This window comes from Zootoca vivipara, chromosome 6 (genome assembly GCF_963506605.1).
Source record: "Zootoca vivipara chromosome 6, rZooViv1.1, whole genome shotgun sequence".
NCBI lineage: Eukaryota > Metazoa > Chordata > Lepidosauria > Squamata > Lacertidae > Zootoca > Zootoca vivipara.
Genome location: NC_083281.1, coordinates 17,834,881 through 17,857,025, shown reverse-complemented (window position 1 = coordinate 17,857,025; position 22,145 = coordinate 17,834,881). Strand labels below are relative to the sequence as shown.

Genomic DNA, 22,145 nt, shown 5'->3' with positions numbered 1-22,145 from the left:
GACAGCAGCAGGTATAAGAGCAGGTTAAGGCTCATCTCAGTAACTTGAGATGCCTCACTGTTAAAACTTCCTGGCAGTTGGTGTCAAAAGCCAGCTAGACATTTTTTTAATCAACTGACAACTGTAATGCACGAAACCAAAGCAGCATTTAGTATTCCAGTTCTGATGTTCCCCCATCACTGCTGGCACCCTGCTCAACAAAGTCACAGGGATCATTCTACTGTAATGCTAAACAACAAGCCTGCTCTTCCCTTCTCCAGCATGTCTGCAGGGAAATCTGGGACATTTTGTTCAGACAAAATGACAAACCCCTGCTTAGCTTAAAATGGAAGTGGCTGTGTGGCCGTGGAAACTTATACCTGAAACACTACTAAACTATGGTTTTGCTTCATGTCCTGGTTGGGTCCGACTAGCTGAGCCTTCCCGCATTAATAGCTTTCAAGTGCACTTATGACAGTTTGGAAACTGCATTTGTAGAAGAAATTGTGTTTATTTAACCTAAAGTCAATCCTTGTAAGTGGCTTGCACCGAAAGTTACCAAATAAAAACCAAAACCAAAAGTCAGATCGTAATTCTGGGAGGCCAGTTTAACCCTGCGCAGACCAGAAAGCAGAGAAAAGTATCCGTTTCCAGTGCAACCAGTTCCTGGCATTATTCTGAACAAGTAGCAAATGACAGGCTGGTCTATGATACAAGGGGGGGGAGGGGAGGCAATAATATAGGCTATTTCCACCCCTCTGAGGTCAGAAAAGGCCATGATTCACCAGCCCTCCTCCCTTTCACATCCAGAACATCTCTCCACCTAGGACCAAGGAACCATGTAACTGTTAATGACACAGGAATAGGCACAATTTTTACTCTGGCATCCCGGGAGAAAAATATGGGGCAAAAGAGCTCACACCCTTCCTATATAAGCAAACTGACTGCCCGCTGTATGGGAACTGGATTACAAATACTAAAATTGGGGGGGAGGGAGAAGAGTAACCCACAGTCCCAGCCCATGGTGGGGGCCCACTAGACGATCATCTCCAGCTGCCGGGCATATTCAATAACTTGTTTGGCTAGCTCTGTCGAAGGGATGGTGGCATCTTCCGGCTTCTGCTGCTGGCCTGTGAAACAGTAGTGGCTGTTTGGGCCTAGAACCCAGCCTCGCTGTAAAAGGGCAAGAGGATGTTATGAGATTCTTTTTGTTTTTTTAAATAACAATGTTTTTTTTAAAGAACAACCCACCCCATGAACACCGAGGCTTGTTTCTCCAGCAAAGGTCCCTCCCTCATCTTGGCCTTGGCAGCTCAACAGTTTGAACAGTGGGGTAGGAGAGCTGAAAATAGTGCCAATACATTTCACACCTGGCAACCAACCCTTGGGTTTCAGATAGCACATGGGTAGAGGAGTATAAAAAGCCCGGTACACAAATTTCCATGGCCCTCCAGCGGCTAAAGTGGCTCATTTACTAGAAGTAATGTATTTAATGTTAACTCTGGAAGTCTGTACTCAAATTCTCACCTTCTTGGCATAGTCTGTCATCTTCTTGGGGGTGAAGAAGAGCATGCGAGTGGCCTCATTGAACAGGATCTTCTCATAGGCCTTCTCAATACAGCTGGCAATTTCATCCCTGGGGTGGGAGGGGAAAAACGGAACACAAGCAGGTCACCCAGACGGAATTCTTGGCACACAACTCGGCCGCTATTAAGCAGGGTTAAGCCCCACTGATGTCAAGAGGAGACGTAAGGAGGTGCTGTATTCTCTCCCACTGAAACTGATAGGGGATTTCAAGGTGCTTAAGATATGGCTGATTTGTGAGGTTACAGGGTCTATAGCAGGGGGGCCCAAACTAAGGCCCGGGGGGGCCGGATGCGGCCCAATCACCTTCTAAATCCGGCCCGTGGACGGTCTGGGAATCAGCATGTTTTATATGAGTAGAATGCGTCCTTTTATTTAAAATGCATCTCTGGGTTATTTGTGAGGCCTGCCTGGTGTTTTTACATGAGTAGAATGTGTGCTTTTATTGAAAAATGCATCTCTGGATTATTTGTGGGGTATAGGAATTCGTTCATATTTCCCCCCCAAAAATATAGTCCGGCCCCCCACAAGGTCTGAGGGACAGTGGACTGAAAAAGTTTGCTGACCCCTGGTCTATAGGGTTTAAGGAAAACATCACATATACTGTATTCAGTAATCCTCACAACTGCTGTGCTGGTCTGTATTAACTACCATATTCCACAAAGGGATGGAATGGTGTCACAGAGGCAACTAGGTGGGAACTAGGCAAGTTTCTCAGGCTTTTGATAGGGGGTGCTTTTTTGAGGAATACCAATGGCAGATATACTTCATTCTCAACTCTTACTCCTGTTGTGCACAAGAGGAAATATCGCCTGCTCTTGCAGAAGACTTTACCCCATGTTTATAAAACAGAGCTAAGAGAGCATGACCCACCTGACAGTGTCCAACAGGATGTCGATGAAGAAAGCGTAACTCTCTGCTGGGATGTTGCCTTTTGCCAGGAAGACTTTATTGTAACTGCCTTCCATCAGATACTAAGGCAGGAGAAAAGAGGAAGAGTATCACAGAGATTTATTTGTCACCTTTTCAAGGTTGCTGACCAAGGCCATGTACAACTCATAATATAGCAATCAATACACAATAGAAAGAAGGGCGTGGTCACTGAAAAGTTTGGAACAGCATGTTGTCTTAATAAGGTTTTATCCAGTGTTAGAAACTCTCATATATCAGATAGCCACCAAATGGCTCCTTAAACCAGGGTTACAGTCACCAAAATGGGATGTCTAGTTGCCATTTTGGGGCCAGACGGCTGGAAAGTCATATTTTTAAATATGACTTTTTGGTACTTGAAATTTGTTCTGATTGTGCAGATAAAATATCATGGATAGAATTCTACAAGATGTGTTGTTGGTGTGTGAAAAGAGTCACGACCCAAGGATCCCCAGGCATGCACCTCCAGATGGTGGAGATGTCTGGCACCTGGGCATCGTCACCTGGTCGCAAAGGCCCAACAGCCAGGTGCAAAATGTGCCCGGCAAATTTCCAATGCTGGTTTTATCCAATTATTAATGCATTGCATTAGTTTTTGCTGTGTTATGTCTGGAATCCCCTCACAGAACTCCTCCAAAACAGCAACCCTCTCCTCACCTTCAACTCTTCCCTTTCCAGGACCCAACCCACCTTTTCTATTAACCCTTTGGGACATCGCTTAGGGAGAATATGCCATTATTTCAGTTACACACACCGCTTTAGAATGGGTGGCCTAGGCTCCCCACTATCTCAGGAAAACCTTCTCCTCCCATACATGGCTTCTTCCTACAGCAGGTTTTTAAGGTCCACAAACAAGGAAAGCCAAGATTAGTTTCCACAAGAAGCACAGCCTTTTCAGAGATAACACTCTTGCAAGGACTGCAGTTTAGCCTTGTTTCATAGAGCACAGGAATATAGGAAGGCACCTCATACCAAGTTGGAGTATTGCCCTGTCGTGCTCAGTACAGCCAACACTGACTGGCAGTGGTATATAGTGGTACCTCGGTTTGCGAACGCAATCTGTTCCGCGGAGGCGTTTGCTCGCCGAAGGCACGCTTCTGCGCGTGCGTGAAGTGCCGATAGAGCGTGCAGATCGCTTCTGCGCATCCGAGCGCCGCGGAACCCAGATGTAAACACTTCCGGGTCCACGGCGTTCATAAACAGAGCTGGGCGTAAACCGAGGTTCCACTGTACAGGGCTTCCAAGAACGAGTTGATTGAACTTGGGACGCTATGCATGGAAAGGAAGTGCTCCTCCTCCTCCTAAGCTAAAGTCCTTCCCAGAAAAAAACCAGATTTTTCAAATGCAACTGGAAGGTGCTTTTGTGTTGTTTTATAACTGCATTAGAAAATTGCTATATTTCATTGCTTACCTGGGGGAGGTAGGGGGCACAGAACAGGGAAAAGAACTCAATATACCTCCTCTCTACCCAATTAAGGGGACTTTGCTAGTTAAGCACTTATTCACAGGGCCTGGGAAGGAGAAAAGCAAGGAGAAGGAGAGGCGTCACCTGCTCCAAAGATACAGGGTGCTTGATGTAGACGTTGGTCTGAATGTCCTTGGCTGGCAGCCTTTCAAGCTCAGTGTGGAACTCTGCCACACGGTTCTGAGACAGCAGGAAGAGAAGGTTCAAGCCTAGCAGCTGATGCTTGTAGGCTGACTCCGGTAACTCGTCTCTGAGGAGGGAAGGGGGAAGAGAGAGATGTTGAATTTGTGTTACGGAGTGCTTTACCCAGAGACACCCAAAAAGGCACAGGAGCAATAGATCATTTGAGCCAAAGGAATGATTTTTCCTCTTCTGCTGCCCCTCCCCATTGTGCTCCCATCCTTTGCACATCAGAGGAATTATGGGTTTTTTGTTTCATTGAGGGAAAATTATAAAAAAATTTTTCCTGGGAAACATCAAAGTTGGGTTTGCGGATAAAACCCTTGATGAGTAAAACAATTATCTGAAAGGTTTCAAGGCAGGAATACTTACTTGTAATCAAAATAGTAGCACTTCAGCTGGGCCATGTACCTCTCAAAAGATGGAATGTCTTTCTTCAGGATACTCCACTGTGCTCCGATTTCTAGAATATCTCCTTGGGGGACAAGAAGGGAAATGATGGGCAGAGCATTAGCAACAAGCAGAGGAGTTGCAAAGGAGTTGCAGAGCAAGCTGATCAAGCTGGTATCTTGCCTCCAAGTCTGGCGAAGATTACTAACAGATTTCTAACAGTAAGAGCTGTTCTACAGTGGAACAGATTCCCTCGAGAGGCTGCAGACTCTTCTTCCTTGGGAGGTTTTTAAGCAGAGGTTGGATGGCCACCTGTTATGGATGCTTTAGTTGAGATTCTTGCATTTTAGGGGGCTGGACTAGATGACGCTTTGGGTCCCTTCCAACTCTAGAATCATAATTCTAGGTGGCTCATGTAAGAAGGCCTACAACATCTCTACTCCACCAGCACCTCCTGCATCTACCACCAGGACATGGGGCTGTGAGAGACAGCAGCAGCAGCCATGCAGTAAGAAAGTTCTGGCCTGTATGGGACTAGTATCTTGCTGCTTCAATTGTTGCTTCCAAGGCAGGAGACTCAGCTACTGAATGGCATTTGTGGGAACATCAGGGGACAAGGGGAGAAAACTAATAAACACCTTTGCCTCCCTGGTATAGTGACTCCTGTATCATTGTCTATTTTGTCATGTTTAAAACATATTGTAAACTTCAGTTAGTGGGTGAGGTACAAAAACTCCCAAATAAACAAATAATATGAGGCAGAGCTTAAAACACAACAAACCAACAAATAATGGCACATAGAGAAGGGGAACATCTCGTCAAGAGGCCTTTTTTTGCTCTTTTCCTTTGCCCACAGTATGATTTTGTCACTTTCTCCCAAGCCTGAGGGACAGGTGAAGATGCATTCTTTGAATTATCATCAGCAACAAGGACAGTGGCTGTTCTTGAGAACAGAGACCGTGTTGGTGGCCAAACGGCAAACTTTTGAGGGATGAATTTGCCTCACAGATTTCTCTCTGTGTTAGCAGATCCCTATCAACCTTTTGCATTGGTCAGATTATACTCACTTGCCAAGATAAGCTGCTGTTTAGTCAGTTTTGTGCCTGTTGTGGGCAGAAAGTTGAGTTCAAGCAGAGCTAACTGGAACAGAGCAGAGAGAAGGAGAGATAGGTTACTGCTGGGGTTGATGAGAGCTCTAACACCTGGAGGGCACAGGGTTAGCAAAGCCTGGTTTAGAGCTATTGCAGTCTGACTTACGGTAACATCTTACTATTGATGGCTGGTGGCTTGAAAAAAATGAAATTCAGGGACAAATTCAGGGAGCCGTGAGCTGTCAATGGCTATCAGCTAAGGAAGGAAGGGAGCATTCCAACCTTAGAAGCATAGTAGTAGTAGTAGTAATTATACCCTGCCCACCTGGCTGAGTTTCCCCAGTCACTCTATTGTTACCAGAGAGGCTGCAACGCTTCAAAAGTTGTTAGACTCCAGTTCTCATCAGCCCCAGAAACAATGGCTGATGGGCCTTTGGCATTTAACTCTCTGTGGCCTTTCTAGATGTGGGTGGGATGCTTTTAGTGAATTTCTTTCTCTCTTGGTTTTAATGTACAGTACCTATGTGGGTTTTTATGGTATGTTTGCTTGTCTGTCTGTAAGTCACTTTGGGTTATTCTGGGCAAGACAAAGCGACTAACAAATTCAATACATAATAATAATAATAATAATAATAATAATAATAATAATAATGGGATGATGGGAGTTGAAGTCCAACACCAACAACTGCAGGCTCTCGCCTTTCCCAACCCTGCTGTGTACCCTTGTGATATGATGCTTTTGGGATAGTGCATGAATGCTGTGCCAAATTGTTTTGTTTGAAATCTCAATTGAGGCAGCTGGCTGGTTGCAGCTGGAGACCGGATGGTGTTAAGGACTGCCTCAATCACAGCAAGTCTCAGCGACCTGACTCAGCCGAAAGAGAGAGAGAGAGAGGCTAGTAAACAGGTTTTCAGCTCAGGCAAAAACATCTCCGCTGAGTCACTGGCCTCCTCTTCCGGCAGCAAAGGAGCCCAGCACCCAGAGGCTTGACAGGGCAAAGCCACCTCAAACAGGGGCACAGGAAACTGCCCGATGCGGAATGAGGTCGTCTGCTCCATCTAGCTCAGTACTGCCCACACTGACTGGCAGTGGTCAGGCACAGAGTATTTCCCACTCCCACCTGGAGATCCGGGCTAAGCATCAGGAAGAACTTCCTGACAATAGGAGCTGTACCACAGTGGGCTCTGCTTCCTTGGAGTATTTTAAGCAGTCACGGACGCATTAGCGGAGATTCCTGTGTTGCAGGGGGTTGGACTGGATGACCCTCGGGGTCCCTTCCAACTCTACGCTTCTGTTATCTAATGCACAATATTTAGGGATGGGTGATCGCCCTCTCTTTTCCCTTGACAGATGTTTCATGCTCCGGTCCCCGCTTTTCACGCATCAATGCAAACAACTCGCTCTCCCTCCCTTCCAAACAAAGGCTTCCCCCTCCTGCGCAGCCTTCCTCGCCCCTCTCTCCAGCGTCTGCTTCCACTAACAATCCGCCCCCCCAAACTAAACAATCTCACTGTAAATGGCAGCCTCCACCCGTGCCCGGCCACGCTTACCCAGGGTCCCTCTTCCCCTCCTTGTCTCCCATATGCCCCCTTTCCCACTTCGAGGGCGGTTTCTAGTGCGCCACGCCGCCCTCAGCGGGGCTGTTTCCAGGCTCCCACCGCCGGTTTCGGGGGCCCCCTGCCCGTTTCAAGCGCCCCCGCCAGCCCCCTTGCCTTGAGCCGGCCCAGCAAGTCTCCGCACTTGCTCAGGCTGAGGTTCTTGCGGTTCCACTCGGCCCTCAGCTGCTCGTACATGCCCGCTGCCTCTTTCAGCCCCGCGGCGCCCGCGTCCGCCCCGTTCAGCACCGGCCCTCCCGTCGCTGCCATCACAGTCACCCCCGCTGCCATGAATCGGCACCCGGCCGAGGAGGGGAAGGAGCGGTAGCAGCAGCAGCTGTCACAAAAGCCCAGCGCGACCGTCCTCGCTTTGCGGCCGCCCGCGCGGTCTCCATGGCAACTGCCTCGAGGCCGGCGCGCGTCGGCGACGCACCAACGGTTGATGGAAGGTTTTTGGAGCGCATGCGCGAAGCGGAGTAACGGCTCCGAGCGAAGCAAGCGAGCGGAGGGGTTTGAAGTGGGGACGCTGATGCGCTAATTTTAGGAGCTCGATGTAGGCTATTTTTGGGGGGGGGCGGCGGTGAGGGGGAGAAGGTATGAGGGCTGAGGAGCACGTTTGGGAAGCGTAGCGTCTTGAAATAGCTGTTGGCTTTTACGTCACCCGGGTGACGTCACTCGCAGGGAGGCCTCGGCGTGAAGCTCCGTGACGTCACCAGCCAAGGGGCTAGGCGTGGGAAACGCAGGCCAATGGCACAGGCAACCTAGCTCAGTTGCTGCAAAAGTTTATTTGAAAGCATACAGGTTTTATTTGTTGTTAAAACACACAACAGAGTTTATGCCAAATGTAACAGTTTGAAACAGGCATTGAGAATGTGGTATTGGGGTCTCCCAAGCTGGTTGTAATGAGTGATTTAATATCCTGGCCAAGGCCACCCCGTTGGGAGGACTTCCAGGCCTCCATGATAACCATGGGTTTTCCTGCAAACGATCGTTGTCAGGATACTACAGCAAGGTACCAAGGAGGGTAAATGATGAAGTTCAGGACCTGATTGTTACAGCCCCCACAGCCAGGCCCCCATGAAGAATCCAGAGATTGTGTTGTGTGTTATTTTATATACATTCATAGACACTGAAGAGACACAGAGCGGAATACTCCATTTACAGTATTCAGAATGGCATAACCACAGTCCTATGCAAAGTGCTGAGTGTTTCTGGGACCTGGGTGACCTGGTTGTGCCTTTCCTTTCTGACTCTGGTTCCTCCACTCTTAGTACATTACAGTGGTGCCTCGCTAGACGAAATTAATTCATTCTACGGGTCTTTTCTTATAGCGAAAAATTCGTCTAGCGAATCCCATAGGAATGCATTGAATTTTTTTTAAATTTTTTTTTGCCCATAGGAATGCATTAATTGAATTTCAATGCATTCCTATGGGAAACCGCGATTCGCTAGATGAATTTTTCGTAAAACGCATTCGTCTAGCGAGGTAACCTCTGCTCAAAAAATCCTTTCGTTAAGCGGAAATTTCGTTAAGCAGGGCATTCGTTAAGCGAGGCACCACTGTAGTTGGTTGATGTCCTCGCCAGATTATATTTCCATACTTCTCCACCCAGCAGGGAAGAATGGAGGTGAAAGTCCTGCTTCCCCCATCCAGAGCAGCTCTGGGAGAGGGAAGTGCCTACCCTTGCCTTTCCTCCCTGTTCTCAGGCCTCCCTCTCCCACCATCCTTTGCTCCTCATGCGTCTTAGTCTGCCACTCTACTCCTGATCCCACCAACACTTTGGGACTCGTGACATGTTATGAGAGAGAAAACCTTTTCTGTATCCACTTTCTCCATAGTACTGTGCATAATTTTAAGCAGTTCTATCATGTCGCCTCTTTCTTGATTCCTCCAAACTGAAACCCCCAATGCTGAAACCTATCCCCATAGGGGAGTTGCTTGATCATCTTGGTGGTTCTTTTCGGAACTTTTTTCAAACTCATACCATAACCTTCTTGAAGTGAGGCAACATGGTATTCCAAATGCCATTGCACCATAGATTTGTATACCAACATTATTAGAAGTCAGTTTCATTTTTAATTTATTTCCTAATGGTCCCAAGAATAGAATTTGCCCTTTTCGGAGCTGCTGCACACAGGGGCACCATCTTTATCAAGCTATCAGCCCTTGGTCAAACACTGCCAGTTCAGACCCCGTGATGGTATAAGTGAAATTAAGGGGTTTTTTTTTGTTCCAATGTGCATCACTTCAGACTTGTTTACACTGAATTGCATTTGCCATTTTACCATCCATTTCTACAGTTGATAAAGGTTCTTTTGGAGCTCTTCACTTTTTGTTTTAACTGCCCTGAACATTTTAGTATTATCAGCAAACTTGGCCCCTAACCGTTCACCCTAATTCTCAATCATTTATGAACAAGTTAAAAAGCACAGGTCCCACTACCAATCCTTGGGGGACTCCATTCTACTTCTACATCCTTCGAATGGGAGAACTGTCCATTAGTTCGTACTCCTGATTCCTGTTAATCAGCTCCTTATCCACAAAAGGAGAAGACCAGTTGTGTTGCTTATTGTTTCTATTTACTTGGCAATTTTTAAGTCTTTGGAAACTGCTCTGAGCACAGTTTCTAGAGTGGAAAGGTTGGCATTCATTTATCTCGGGAGACAAAGGAGTGTGCCTGTTACCACACACAAGAGGTTATGGCAAAAGCCAGCCAAGCGATAAGGACCACGTGACATGTTTCTTCCTTTGTGGAATCCTAGAGGAAGGCCAACAGCCCAGCACCGCTTGGTTTTGCCTTCTATTCAGCACTTGCCAGTATGTTACTTTTTCCTCTGAGGTGAATAGCAGCTATTCACTAACACAGGAGAAAGTAAAGGTATGTATTTGAAGGACAGGATTCATGTAGGACTTTAATATGCTTTTTTGACTCCTTTGAAGCTTACCATTAAATATCAAGCCAGTCCCTCTGTGCAAAGCCCCCTCTTAGGTTAGATAGAATATTGAGAAGAGGCTTGCTTATTTATAACACCTGCATTAAAGGATTACTTAAAAAGGGAATTGTTTTTTTGGCAGGTTCCATTGCAAGGAGCACCTGTGATGTGGCAACTTTTCGCAGCTACACTCTCCCTCGTTTTCCTGTGGATGAAACATCTATTTGCAACAGATTGCCAATGGGTAGTTGTAGTCAACAATTTTGATGACCTTGGGACCGACCGAAAGATTTTCTTTCGCCAGCGGGAAATTAGAAGGGTAACTGAGATCTTCAAGGAACTCACAGACTCAGCTATAGACCCTGACGACAAAAATGCAGTGAGTATAACATGCCTGGGTGTGGGAGAGAAGATCTTCCTTTCTTTCCATGGCTAGCAAGGGCTGCTTGGGTTCCATGTCTTTTGAGCTGGAGCTGTTAGGAGGGTGGGCAAGAGGCCACATAGAGAGCCTCTAGATCCAAGGGCTGAAGGGAAATCAGACAAACAGCAGTCACACACATCCTCTTTTTTTTAATAAACATTTTTATTAGATTTTCCAATTTAAATATCTAATCCATTTTCCAATTATACAAATTATACAAATACTAGTTGGCCCTGCCACGTGTTGCGGTGGCTCAGTTTGTTAAATGGAGCCTCAGAGTCCCACTTCAGACTCCCCTCACCTTCAGAGTCCCCCTGTTTTTCGTGTGTTATGTTTTCATAGGCGCATCCCTGTGTCTCCCCCCACCCTGTTCTGTCCCTCCCCCCACCCCCCGGTTCATCCCTGTGATTGGGCCCACCCTGTCCCAACCTATGAACTATTTGGGCCCCCCATCCCCCACCCAGACAGGCCCCTACCTCCACTTGGCCTAGTCTGGAAAGTGGCCTAGTCTGCAAAGCCGAGGCGAGATACTGTGGAGAGGGCAGGTTTCATCCCTGTGTCTCCCCCCACCCTGTTCTGACCCATTACCTATCCCTGCCCCCTATTTGCCCCCCCATCCCTCCCAGGCAGGCCCCTACCTCCACTTGGCCTAGTCTGGAAAGCGGCCTAGTCTGGTTCGGCCTATTCAGTCTGCTGGGCAATGTTGGGCCTTGTTGCTGCAAAAGGCCTATTTTCAGTTGGTTGCTGTGGAATTTTGTGATGTCATCTGGTGGCGCAGCTTTGGAGGCAGCAGCGTGCGGTCTGTCTTTCTATTGGATGCTGCTGGAGTCTCCAGACCTGCTGGTGATGTCTAATTTGGGCGCCACTTTTTGTGTGTGTTTAATCATTGTTTTAGGTGTGAAAGGTGTGGTTTTTTGAAAAAAAAAACTTTACGCCAGATCCCTCCCTGATGGGCAAGGTACGCTTTGTCCTGATTTGATGCAATTCGATTCAGCAATTACGGAGCAAGGCTGTGACCTCCGTGCACGCAGTGGGAACGTTTATATATATATAGATCAATTAAACATTTTATCCAAATCTTCTGCCAAATTATACACATTTATCGACTCCCCATGCTCCAGACTCAGAAGGCCTAGCCCTCTTATAACGCTGCAATTCTTTCCCACATTGTCCAGATCTTATTCCATAATCTATTATTATCATTCTTTCTTTTTTCCAAGTCACTGAGTTCCTTCCAGCAAGCAAATTTAATCAAGCCATATTTGAGTGTGTGTGAATTTATATTATAGTTCCCTTTTGTAAATTTAGCACTGTCTCCTCGCATGCTGGCATCCTGCCAAGTCCGTCCATAAATCCACAAATCCTCTTCACAGCTGGCAACCACGAGCCTCAAACAATCCCAAGAAATTAGATGCTAAAGCCTTCGTGACACTTTTCTCCAAGCCTTTCTCCACAGCAGCCATTTCAGGGAAGGTTTTGCCAGGTCATAACTGTATACACAAATCTAATGTCATTATTTATGGCTCCCTCCCCCTTTGACTGCTGTTACGGCTCTGTCTCTTAAGATGGCAGAGGCTGTTTTTTATAACTGCATCATATCTCAGAATTTTCTTGACAGGTTTCCAACTGCTAACGAGCTTGCTTCTCTCTGATGTCCATAAATTTAGGGAGACTTTGACCACATTCCAAGCAAATCCCCAATTACAAACTTTAATTATTTATATTTTTCAATTCACACATTCTATATACTTAATAACCATATTATCTCAATAAATTTCCAACGTTCCAATTTCGCTTGCTTTGTAGATATTATAAACGGCTCATCCAATTGAAGCACAATTATAGAGTTCCAGCTTTCCCCCTTCTGTTTCGTCGCATACCTTCTTAATCTGATGAAAGAAATTCCTCAGTGTCTTTTGTTTTCTCAGTGGCTGTACTTTACAGTATAAATCTCCTCCTTTGTCTGAAGCGTGTCCACGACTCATATCTAATTTCTCTCTTAAGTCATGGAGCCCAAAACGCTCGTAAAATCAGCGTCCAGGAGATCCAGGCTCCCATGAGGGCTTTCTATCCAGTGCCTCCAGCCCCTCCTTCCTTCCGAAGTCGAAGTTGGTGGTGGGCATCTGCGGATGAGACTGCATCTTCCCGTACCCCCCGACAAGATTTCGGGAGGCTGCTACTCCCATTACAGCCTCGTAAATTACCCCGTAGGTGTCAGAGAGATGGAATTTTCGGCCATCTTCTATGGCGCTCGCAGTCACACACATCCTCAAAAGCCTAGGCTTAACAGAAGAGGCCAGGGCTGATTGTATCCCAGGCAAAGGCCAAGCCTGACTTGGAAGCTTTTAGAACGGAGGGAACCGATGGGCTGCCTTTGTGGGTGGCGTCAACCTAGAGCTTAGGGGGAGATCCCAGTTGTGAGACCCTCTCAAACGGCAGACCTGACCAGCTCACCACAGCAGTGTATAAATCTGGAGCTTCTACTTTCATCCTTGGTGATTCCTAACAGGCACAAGTGCTTGAATCCCTTACAGTCTCAGCTACTTTGGTTTATTTTATTAAATCAACTGTTTTATTCAGGGCTGCTGTTGGCTCTACTGGTATACCAGCCAACCAGAACTTTCAGCTTATTACTCTGCAGAGGTCAAGCCAACAATTTATTGAAGTGAAAAGAGATACGGTATTGAAATAACCGTCTCTTTTTACAGAAATACCTGGGATTTCCATACTACCTGAAAATTAATCTGAGCTGCACACTTCAGGTAAGCGAAGAACTACCTGCTTTGCGAGGGCAAGGGATACTTATACATTGTAATTGAAGGGGGACTTTCCCTTGCTCCCCTATTGCTTTAGCAATGGACAGATCTGCACTATGGACATAAACTTGCTGTTGCATCTGTTGGTGAGATGCATGATAATGTTATGAGGGTGTTTTTTTTGTGGGGGTCATCCTGCATGATGCCCTGGTCCTTTGTAATTCCTGGGGTCCTGGTTCCACCAAGGATTAAAATCTAATGGAGGATTCCATTGCTGAATTAGCCAGACAAGGCTCATAGTTGCCAACTCAGTATGGTCCTTTGTATAACAAAGGAAGCAGCTCTGTGCCAGAGGACAAATGGAGGGACGTGCATGGCGCTGTGGTCTAAACCACTGAGCCTCTTGGGCTTGCCAATCAGAAGTTTGGCGGTTTGAATCCCCACGATGGGGTGAGCTCCCATTGCTTGGTCCCATCCCCTGCCAACCTAGCAGTTTGAAAGCACGCCAAAAAGTGCAAGTAGATAAATAGGTACCGCTCTGGTGGGAAGGTAAATTGCGTTTCCGTGCGCTGCTCTGGTTGCGGTATTCCGTTGCGCCAGAAGTGGCTTAGTCATGCTGGCCACATGACCCCGAAAAACTGTCTGCAGACAAACGCTGGCTACCCCAGAGTCGATCGTGACTGGACTTAACTGTCAGGGGTCCTTTACCTTTACCTTTTTAACACAGACAAAAGCCAGGATAGTTGTTTGTGAGAGAGAGCTGGGCTAGAAGCAGGTTGCTGGCATAAGTCAGGGAGTCATAGCCATGCTTGATTTTTGCTGGAATCCAAGGCTGTGTCCATGGGAGAAACAAGAGCACTTGGGGTGTTAATGCTGTGAGTGCCTCCACTGTAGGCTTAGGTTGCATATGTGTGTAAATAAACCACATGTCATAAAGAAACCATAGTCTCCACAGTCCCTTATTCCAAGGAAACCAAACCCTGGGTAAGTGACTGGAACCCCTGGAGTCTCTCACCACTTGGAGACATGCCACACTCATTTCATTTTGCTGTTGTTGTTGCATAAATTTTATTAAAGCTTTCCTTTGATATAACAAGATAAAAAAACCTAATCTATGTAAAAACAAAAACAGAAAAAGTGCGAGAGAGACAAGCATATATGGAAGGGGGGGGGAGAAAAAAAAGAAACAGGAAAAGAAAAGAAAAAGGGCTTCTTATTCTGTGTCTTTTCAGTTACATAAAAATAATTATTCGAACATTCCCTCCATAATAACAACCCACTATTCTACTTTCTTCATTTTTCCAGTCTCTTGTTCCATTTCATTCATCTCTGGCTTAATTTCATTCCTCATTTCATTCATCTCTGATCTGAAAGATTTTATTTGTTATGCAAATAACTGCTGAAGAATGCCAACAGTAAGTGGTGTACTTAAAATGTACAAAACAGACAATTGCCACAGCTAGATATCTTACTATGACAAGAGCACCAATAAATTTGGTTCCTTTACTTAAAGGACAACTTTCCCCATGGAGGAAATTTCAGTTGGTAATGTTACTTTCAATTTCTTGGGAGCACTTTCATCAAAAAGAGAGAAAAATTAATCCACTAATTCTTAATACCTAAATCTCTCTTGTCCTTTAAAATCTTTCTTATCTTAAATCATAAATCAAGCTTTTGTTTTGAATTCAGCACTTTACACGTCTTTTCTTTTTAAACCCAGAAAGTAACTGACTCACCAAATGGGGATTTTCACTGACAGACAAAGAAACTCTTTTGGGTTATAAATTATTCTTTTCCAAAGGTAATTAAGAAAGGGAGGCATCTGCTGATCCAGTGTCCATAAAGGTTGCTAAGTGGTTTGACCAAGATAACAATTCCTCATCTTGGTATCTGAAGAAGTGTGCATGCACACGAAAGCTCATACCAAAATAAAAACTTAGTTGGTCTTTAAGGTGCTACTGAAGGAATTTTTTTATTTTAATTCCTCATCTTCTAAGTCATTCCACCTGCCTGTCGGCAATTTCTCAGTCCCTTCACGCAGCAAACAGCTTTCCTGTGGTTAATCCTTTTGTTCACACTTTATCCAAAGTAAAGCCGATAGCCAAGACTTGAGTCTGGCTATCATCAAACACCGACAAAATCTGCCATCTTCTCTCCCCTGTAAGTCCCAACACTAATGTAATAGTTGACAGACCTCTGCTTGGATTGAGTCAGCACAGGCAAGTGACACTAGAGAATTTTGTGACAAGGGCTCTGGGTCAACAAACTGCCTTCCTCCTTCCAGAACTCAGAATGGGCAGTTCGGACAGGTCACTACACTGGACTGAGGCCGACCGTGACTGTCACTTTTTCTGAACCCGTCCACCCTGTGCGTCAGAAACAGGAGCAGCTGCAGATCGAAATGAGGGCTGCTCCGTATAGGGATAAAGGTATTTCAGCGTGTCATCCCCAAGAGGCAATGCGGAAGCAGGAAGCACAAAAGGAAGTACCTCATTAAAGAGTAGCTTCCTTTTGAGGAGCTTTGCTCCCTTCGGAATTTTTTGGCTTCAGAAAGCAAATTTTGGATGCCACTAAAGGCCACAAATAAGCAGACAGACAGATTGGACCCAGTTTGGCCCAATTCACTTCTAAATTCCCTAAGCTTGCATTGGGGAACCTCTTCATAGATTGCATTGTAGGTTAATTGGCAGAAGGGAAGGCAGCATTTGCATGTTCTGCCTTGGATGATAATAGCTCATTTCCCCGCAGCCTCAAAGGGTGTGTGTGTGTGTGTATTGGCAGAAGTCAGAACGAGAATCGCCATCCAAACACCTAATTTAAATAGCGGATAATATTTTGTCTCACTCTTCCACCAACATGAGTATGATCCTGCCTTAGCACTGGGTGGGGCAGGCATTTACTGGGATGTAGCCTCTCCCCACTTCTAGTCCGTCCTCTGTTTAGGCTTTTGGAGGGGATTCCTGCTCTGCCACTGAGCCTCTTGGGCTTGCTGATCAGGTCAGCGGTTCAAATCTGCACAACGGGGTGAGCTCCTGTTGCTCTGTCCCAGCTTCTGCCAACATATCAGTGCACACCACTGCATACCAGTGCAAGTAGAGAAATAGGTACTGCTGTGGCAGGAAGGTAAACAGTGTTTCCGTGTGCTCTGGCTTCCATCATATTCCTCCGTGCACTAGTAGTTTAGTCATGCTGGCCACATGATCCAGAAAGCTGTCTGTGGACAAATGCCAGTTCCCTTGGCCTGAAGTGAGATGAGCGCCACACACCATAGTCGCCTTTGACTGGACTTAACCATCCAGGGGTCCTTTACCTTTTTACCTTTCCATGCCTTCTCTGCCTCCAGGAAATTGTGACGCCGAGGAAGTTTGCAAAATGTACTGGTTCACACCGATGCCCTTCTTGAATGGCACTGTTGTGTTGGATGTGTTGGTGGAAAGCAACGGCATTGGTCTCCCTGTGAGCAGCAGAAGGTGAGTGATACGTTTCTAGTTTGTAGACTGTTGTAGAAAATTGAACGCCATGCACTGCACTCATAGGTCCACAGATGTACAGAGAGGGGAACAATGCCTTGACCTGACAGGAGCCATTTTTCCCTGCCAGAAACAAAAGGTCAAGGAAGGGTTCTCCCTTGCTCAACAGGAGGAATAATCCCCACTTGACCCCAGACCATCACCGGAATATGCCTCGCCTCTTTTGCATAGCTATCGCCTAAGCGCTTTTACAACTCCTCCAGAAACATACATAATAATGCCTTAACTCAGGAAGGTCTGGCGCAACAGTAATTGCGCATTTCCCACCAACCCTTCTTTATCTCTGCCCCGAAGCGTTTTTCCTCCCAGGAAGGAGACTTTCTGAATCTAAACCTTTCTTTAATTCTGTCTGAATAAAAACTATGTTGTTGTATGAACTTATCTGTTTGATTATATTTAGGAGACGGGTTTCTTTTTTATGTATTCTTGCACATGTGTTTCTGTAAAACTTCGAGACTTTCAAATTGCTAATACGTTGTCCTTAGACTATGTATGTATTAATGTTGTTAAAGTGTAACCCTCCCTTCATTACTAGTTACTGTATTTCTGTAACCCTTTATGAAGCCTTCAAGTGTACGCGTTCCCTCTCCAAGTATCAACCCTATGTATCAATTTGTATCACATTTTGACAGTCACCCAAGTTTCACAGTGTAAATTTCCATGAATAGTTTCTACATTTCCTCCCGCTTGACAAGTTCCCTTCTACTACAGTGCCATCTAGCTTGTCTTACAATAATGACACAAATACACAACTTAGTGAAGAAAAACAAGTTTATTAAAACCAGGTGTCGCGATATCCTTCGCACCTCCGCACCTCCGGCAAATCCATCCTGTGAACAAATAAAATGTATGCAAAATCATTATCTTTAAAAAAAATTTTTTAATTGATTTTACACATTACAAAACAATACATACATACATAACATATTCTCCACCTTCTTCCAACCCCCCCCCCCCAGGCCCTCTCCTGCCACGAGAGAGTCCTGTGCAAGTAGACAGTTGAAGGTGGTCCATTTTATAGTTGGATTTATACCTTCCTCCCTCTCCCCCGCCCCAGTGCCCCCTTCTGCCACCAGAGAGCTCCAGGATAACAAGGCAGAAAGAAGGAGAGTGTCCACCCAACTATTTACCCAAATACACTTTTTAACTTTATACTAAAAAAGAATAGAAAAAGAAAAAGGGAAAGACGACTAAAAAGAAAACCCCCAACCCCCCCTTGAAACAAAAGAAATAAAGGATTAAAAATGGAGAAAAAAGAAAAAGAGAAAAAGAAAAAGAAAAACTATTTATGGTCATTCATTTTCAATAAACATTGTATGGGCTTCCCCAACCTCCCCCCTACCCCGATTTTCATTTCCAATTCTCATTTAACAGCTTTCTTGTCATTATTCCCATTCTATTTATCAAAATCACATTCTGAATTTAATATTCTTATTTCTAAATCTTATCATAATTCCATCTAATCAATCTTTCTTTTCTTCCCTTGCCTAAATTTTTATCCTCTAAGGACTTCCATTCTTTTTAAACCATTTGATCATTCCAAATTTTAATTTACTATATATCTATTTGATAATGTACCTGCTCTTCCCCTGGCCCCAGCCGACCCCCTTCAGTCCAGCAAATTCCATAGTCATCAGTCCAGTTTTCAATCCTTTTAATCTATCCTAATATCTAATTATCCATTCTTACTTCATCCCACCCCCTTTTTCCAATGTTTTACAATCCAACCTTCCTTATGGCCCCCCTGGATTTTCCCGCTTCTTTGCACAACCATTTCCTTGCGTGTTTTCTGCACTCCAAAAAGTTCCATCGCTTTGGTCAGTCCGAGAGTTTCTTGTCCTTTCCCCAGTATAGGAGGAATAAATTCCAATCCTTCTTGTTGAGCATATTCCTCATTTCCTTCCCCTGTCTCTTCCTGTTGAACTTCATCTTGTTTTTCAATATCACTGTCATTTGATGCATTGTGTGTACTGTCTTCCTCTGCTATTACACTGTTCATGTCCTCCAACTGTAAAAATTGTCTCCTTTCTTGCAATAATAATTCCTCCTGGTACATTCCGATTCTCAGTTCCCACAAGCATCTCAAAACATTTTGCTGGAACGCAGATGGATATACTTTTGTTGACATTCTCTCTCTTTTTTTAAATTTTTAAATAGTACTTTATTTCAAAATTTTTAAGATTACATATTAAAAGAGAACAAGAAAGAAAAACAGACAAAAAAAATCATAAAGAAAAAGAGAAAATTAGGAAATCCATTATTCACGGATTTACATAAACCATAACTCGTTCTATTCATACATACAGGGCTAATAGTTCCACACATACAAAAACATACTAATCAAATCATAATAATAACAAAGGATATATATATATATATATATATATATATATATATATATATATATACTAACTCAAAACTCTAAGCATTCACAACCTAACTCATGCAGCAATTATTAAACACAATTTATAAAGCATAGACACAGAAAATAATAATAATGAGAAATACAAACAAAAATAAAGATAAAGATAAAGATAAGAATAAAAAATAAAAATAAAAATAAGAATACTTCCGATTGTCTGTCCACTGTTGTCTTACAATATACTCTTCCCTTAACTTGTTATATTCCCACTTTCCTCTCCGGCCAATTCCGGATACTTTTACCTATTTTAACCTAACATGTATTGTCTCTTTATACGGTTCTTAGTTTAAGCATATCACCAACTCCGAATTTAGTCCCTCTTTCATTAAATATTCCTCTAATAGTTTCCACTCACTTTGGGTTTTTTGTTTCGGGGTGTTTCTTTTATACGCTGTCATCTTTGCTAAATTCATATACTCTATTACTTTATTTTGCCACTCCCATACCGTCGGTGTCTCCTCCCCTTTCCATCTCTGTGCTATAAGGGTCCTTGCCGCTGCCACCGCGTATAGTAAGATATTCCTCCTATCTTTGGGTATACCCTTGGGTATCATGCTTAATAAGAACAGCTCTGGGGTTTTTTCAAATGTACACTTTAACATCCTCTTTAACTTCTCATAAATTATGTTCCAAAACCTTTGTAATTTTTTACACTGCCACCAGCAATGCATATACGTTCCAATTTGTTCGTGGCACTTCCAACACTTATTTGAACCTTTTTTATATATCTTCCTTAATTTCTCTGGAGTTAGATGCCACCTGTATACCATCTTCATTGTATTCTCCTTAATCGCTGTGCAAGCTGTAAATCTTATACTTTCTATCCAAAAATTCTCCCATTTTGTACACTCAATAACTCTACCGAAATCTTGTGCCCATTTCACCATAACATCTTTGACTAATTCATCCTTTAGATTCCACTCCAACAAAAATTTATATATTACTGCCAATTGTTTTTCCTCATTTTCAATTAACATTTCTTGTAATTTTGATCTATTTTCCTGAAAGCCGATTTCCCTGTGTTTCTTAAATAAACTCTGTATTTGGTTATATTGTAACCAGCTTGCACAGTGATTTTTCACCTCCTCATATGGTTTCAGTGTATATTGTTTATCTACCTCTTTTATCAGGTCTTGGTATGTTAACCACTTTTCTTTGTCCCCCCCCCCCCGGGCCGTTATTTCAAAGGGTGATGCCCACCACGGTGTCCTTGGTTCTAATAATTTCCTAAATTCCAACCACACCCTGAATATTGAGTTTTGAATTACGTGGTCTGCGAATTCCTTGTATATCTTTCCATTTTCTTGTAGAAGGTATGCGTGCCACCCAAGAGAGTTTCTAAATCCCTCCAGATCTAAAATTTCCCTATTGTCTAACACGATCCATTCTTTTAACCAGCACAGATTTGCCGCTGCATAATACAATTGTAAATCTGGTACACTCTCTTTGCTATCCGTTAGTAATTTGAACTGGATTCTAGGTTTCTTTTTACCCCAGATGAATCTACTTAAAATTCTCTTCCAATTATTAAAGATCTCTTCCAATTATTAAAGATCTCCATTTTCCCGATAATTGGCAACATCTGAAACAAGAATAAATTTTTTGGCAGTATCATCATTTTTATTGTTGAGATTCTTCCCATTATTGATAGATGTAGATTATCCCATTTCTCTAAATCTTTTTCAATTTCTTCCACAGCCTTCTATAATTGTTCTCATATAAGTTTACATTATTCTTTGTCACTATTATTCCCAAATACTTTACCTTTTTTACCACCTCCCAGCCCGTAGCCAATTCTAATTCCTTCACTTCATTTTCCCTCAAATTTTTAACAATCATTTTGGTTTTTCCCATGTTAACTTTGAATCCCGCTATCTCTCCATAATTTTTTAATTTAAGTTTCAATTTACCTACAGAGTCTGCTGGGTCCTCCATTATTATCAAGATGTCGTCTGCAAAGGCCTTAAGTTTGATCTCACTCTTCCTGACTTTCAATCCTCTAATATTTCTGTCTTCTTTTATCTCCTTAATTAAGCATTCTATTGATAAAATAAATAGGAGGGGGGACAGTGGACATCCCTGCCTCGTTCCTTTTTTAATCTCAAATTCTTCTGTGGCTTCGCCGTTTATTAATATTTTAGCTGATTGGTCCTTGTATATCGCATTAATTCCTCTTAAAAAGTTCCCCTCAATCCCAATCTCCTCCATTGCTTTCTTCATAAATTTCCAGATCAAATTATCAAACACTTTCTCAGCGTCGAGGAAAACAAAGGCTACTTTTTGACTCGGATTCCAATCAAGGAACTCAATCGCATCTAAAAGAATTCTCATGTTGTTACACATCTTGCGCTTGGGCAAAAATCCCTGCTGTTCCTTGCCCAATATCCTATTTAGTACTTTCTTTAATCTATTTGCAAGAATCAACGCAAGAATTTTATAGTCCGAATTCAGGAGGGATATGGGTCTAAAATTTCCGACCTCCTCCTTTTTATTATTATCCTTTGGGATCAAAACAATAAAGGCCTGTTGCCAGGAATTGGGAAATACTCCCTTTTCCAAGATCTCATTAGCAAGTTTTTGATATATTTCCAGAGGGCGTGACTTTTTTCTATAAGGAAAGACAATTAAATCAGCTGATGAGGCGGAGAAATATAGTAGGAAAATTAAGAGTGAAATAGGAGGGGAGGAGGGTGACATTGAAGAAGGTCAAGTAGAAGAATAAAAGGGGGAGGGGGAAAGAATTGGCTGCATATATCTTTTTTCGTTTTGATTGTGTAAATTGTCTTTTTTCTTTTTTCTTTATTGGCAAACGACTAAGGGGGTGGTTCGGGTTTAGAAGCAATATACACGATACGATACAAGTCTCC

General features: G+C 43.8%; 2 protein-coding genes across 2 annotated transcripts in view; one reads left to right on the top strand and one right to left on the bottom strand.

Annotated features, from left to right (window-relative positions):
- Positions 1–470: 470 nt before the first annotated feature.
- PSMD8 (proteasome 26S subunit, non-ATPase 8) lies at positions 471–7,550 on the bottom strand. Its single transcript, XM_035120327.2, has 7 exons — positions 7,333–7,550; positions 5,596–5,668; positions 4,511–4,613; positions 4,043–4,208; positions 2,437–2,537; positions 1,507–1,615; positions 471–1,152 (listed from the first exon to the last, which is right to left on the bottom strand). The coding sequence occupies exons 1-7, from the start codon at positions 7,504–7,506 to the stop codon at positions 1,015–1,017; spliced, it is 864 nt and encodes a 287-aa protein (XP_034976218.1). The 5' UTR covers positions 7,507–7,550; the 3' UTR covers positions 471–1,014.
- A 172-nt stretch (positions 7,551–7,722) lies between these two features.
- The window catches only part of CATSPERG (cation channel sperm associated auxiliary subunit gamma), a 60,001-nt gene continuing 45,578 nt past the window's right edge, over positions 7,723–22,145 (top strand). Inside the window, exons 1-5 of the mRNA XM_060275539.1 lie at positions 7,723–7,768; positions 10,292–10,528; positions 13,279–13,332; positions 15,611–15,755; positions 16,670–16,796. Of these exons, the coding sequence (XP_060131522.1) occupies positions 10,316–10,528; positions 13,279–13,332; positions 15,611–15,755; positions 16,670–16,796 (539 nt within the window). The 5' untranslated portion in view covers positions 7,723–7,768; positions 10,292–10,315. The remainder of the gene's footprint in view (positions 7,769–10,291; positions 10,529–13,278; positions 13,333–15,610; positions 15,756–16,669; positions 16,797–22,145) is intronic.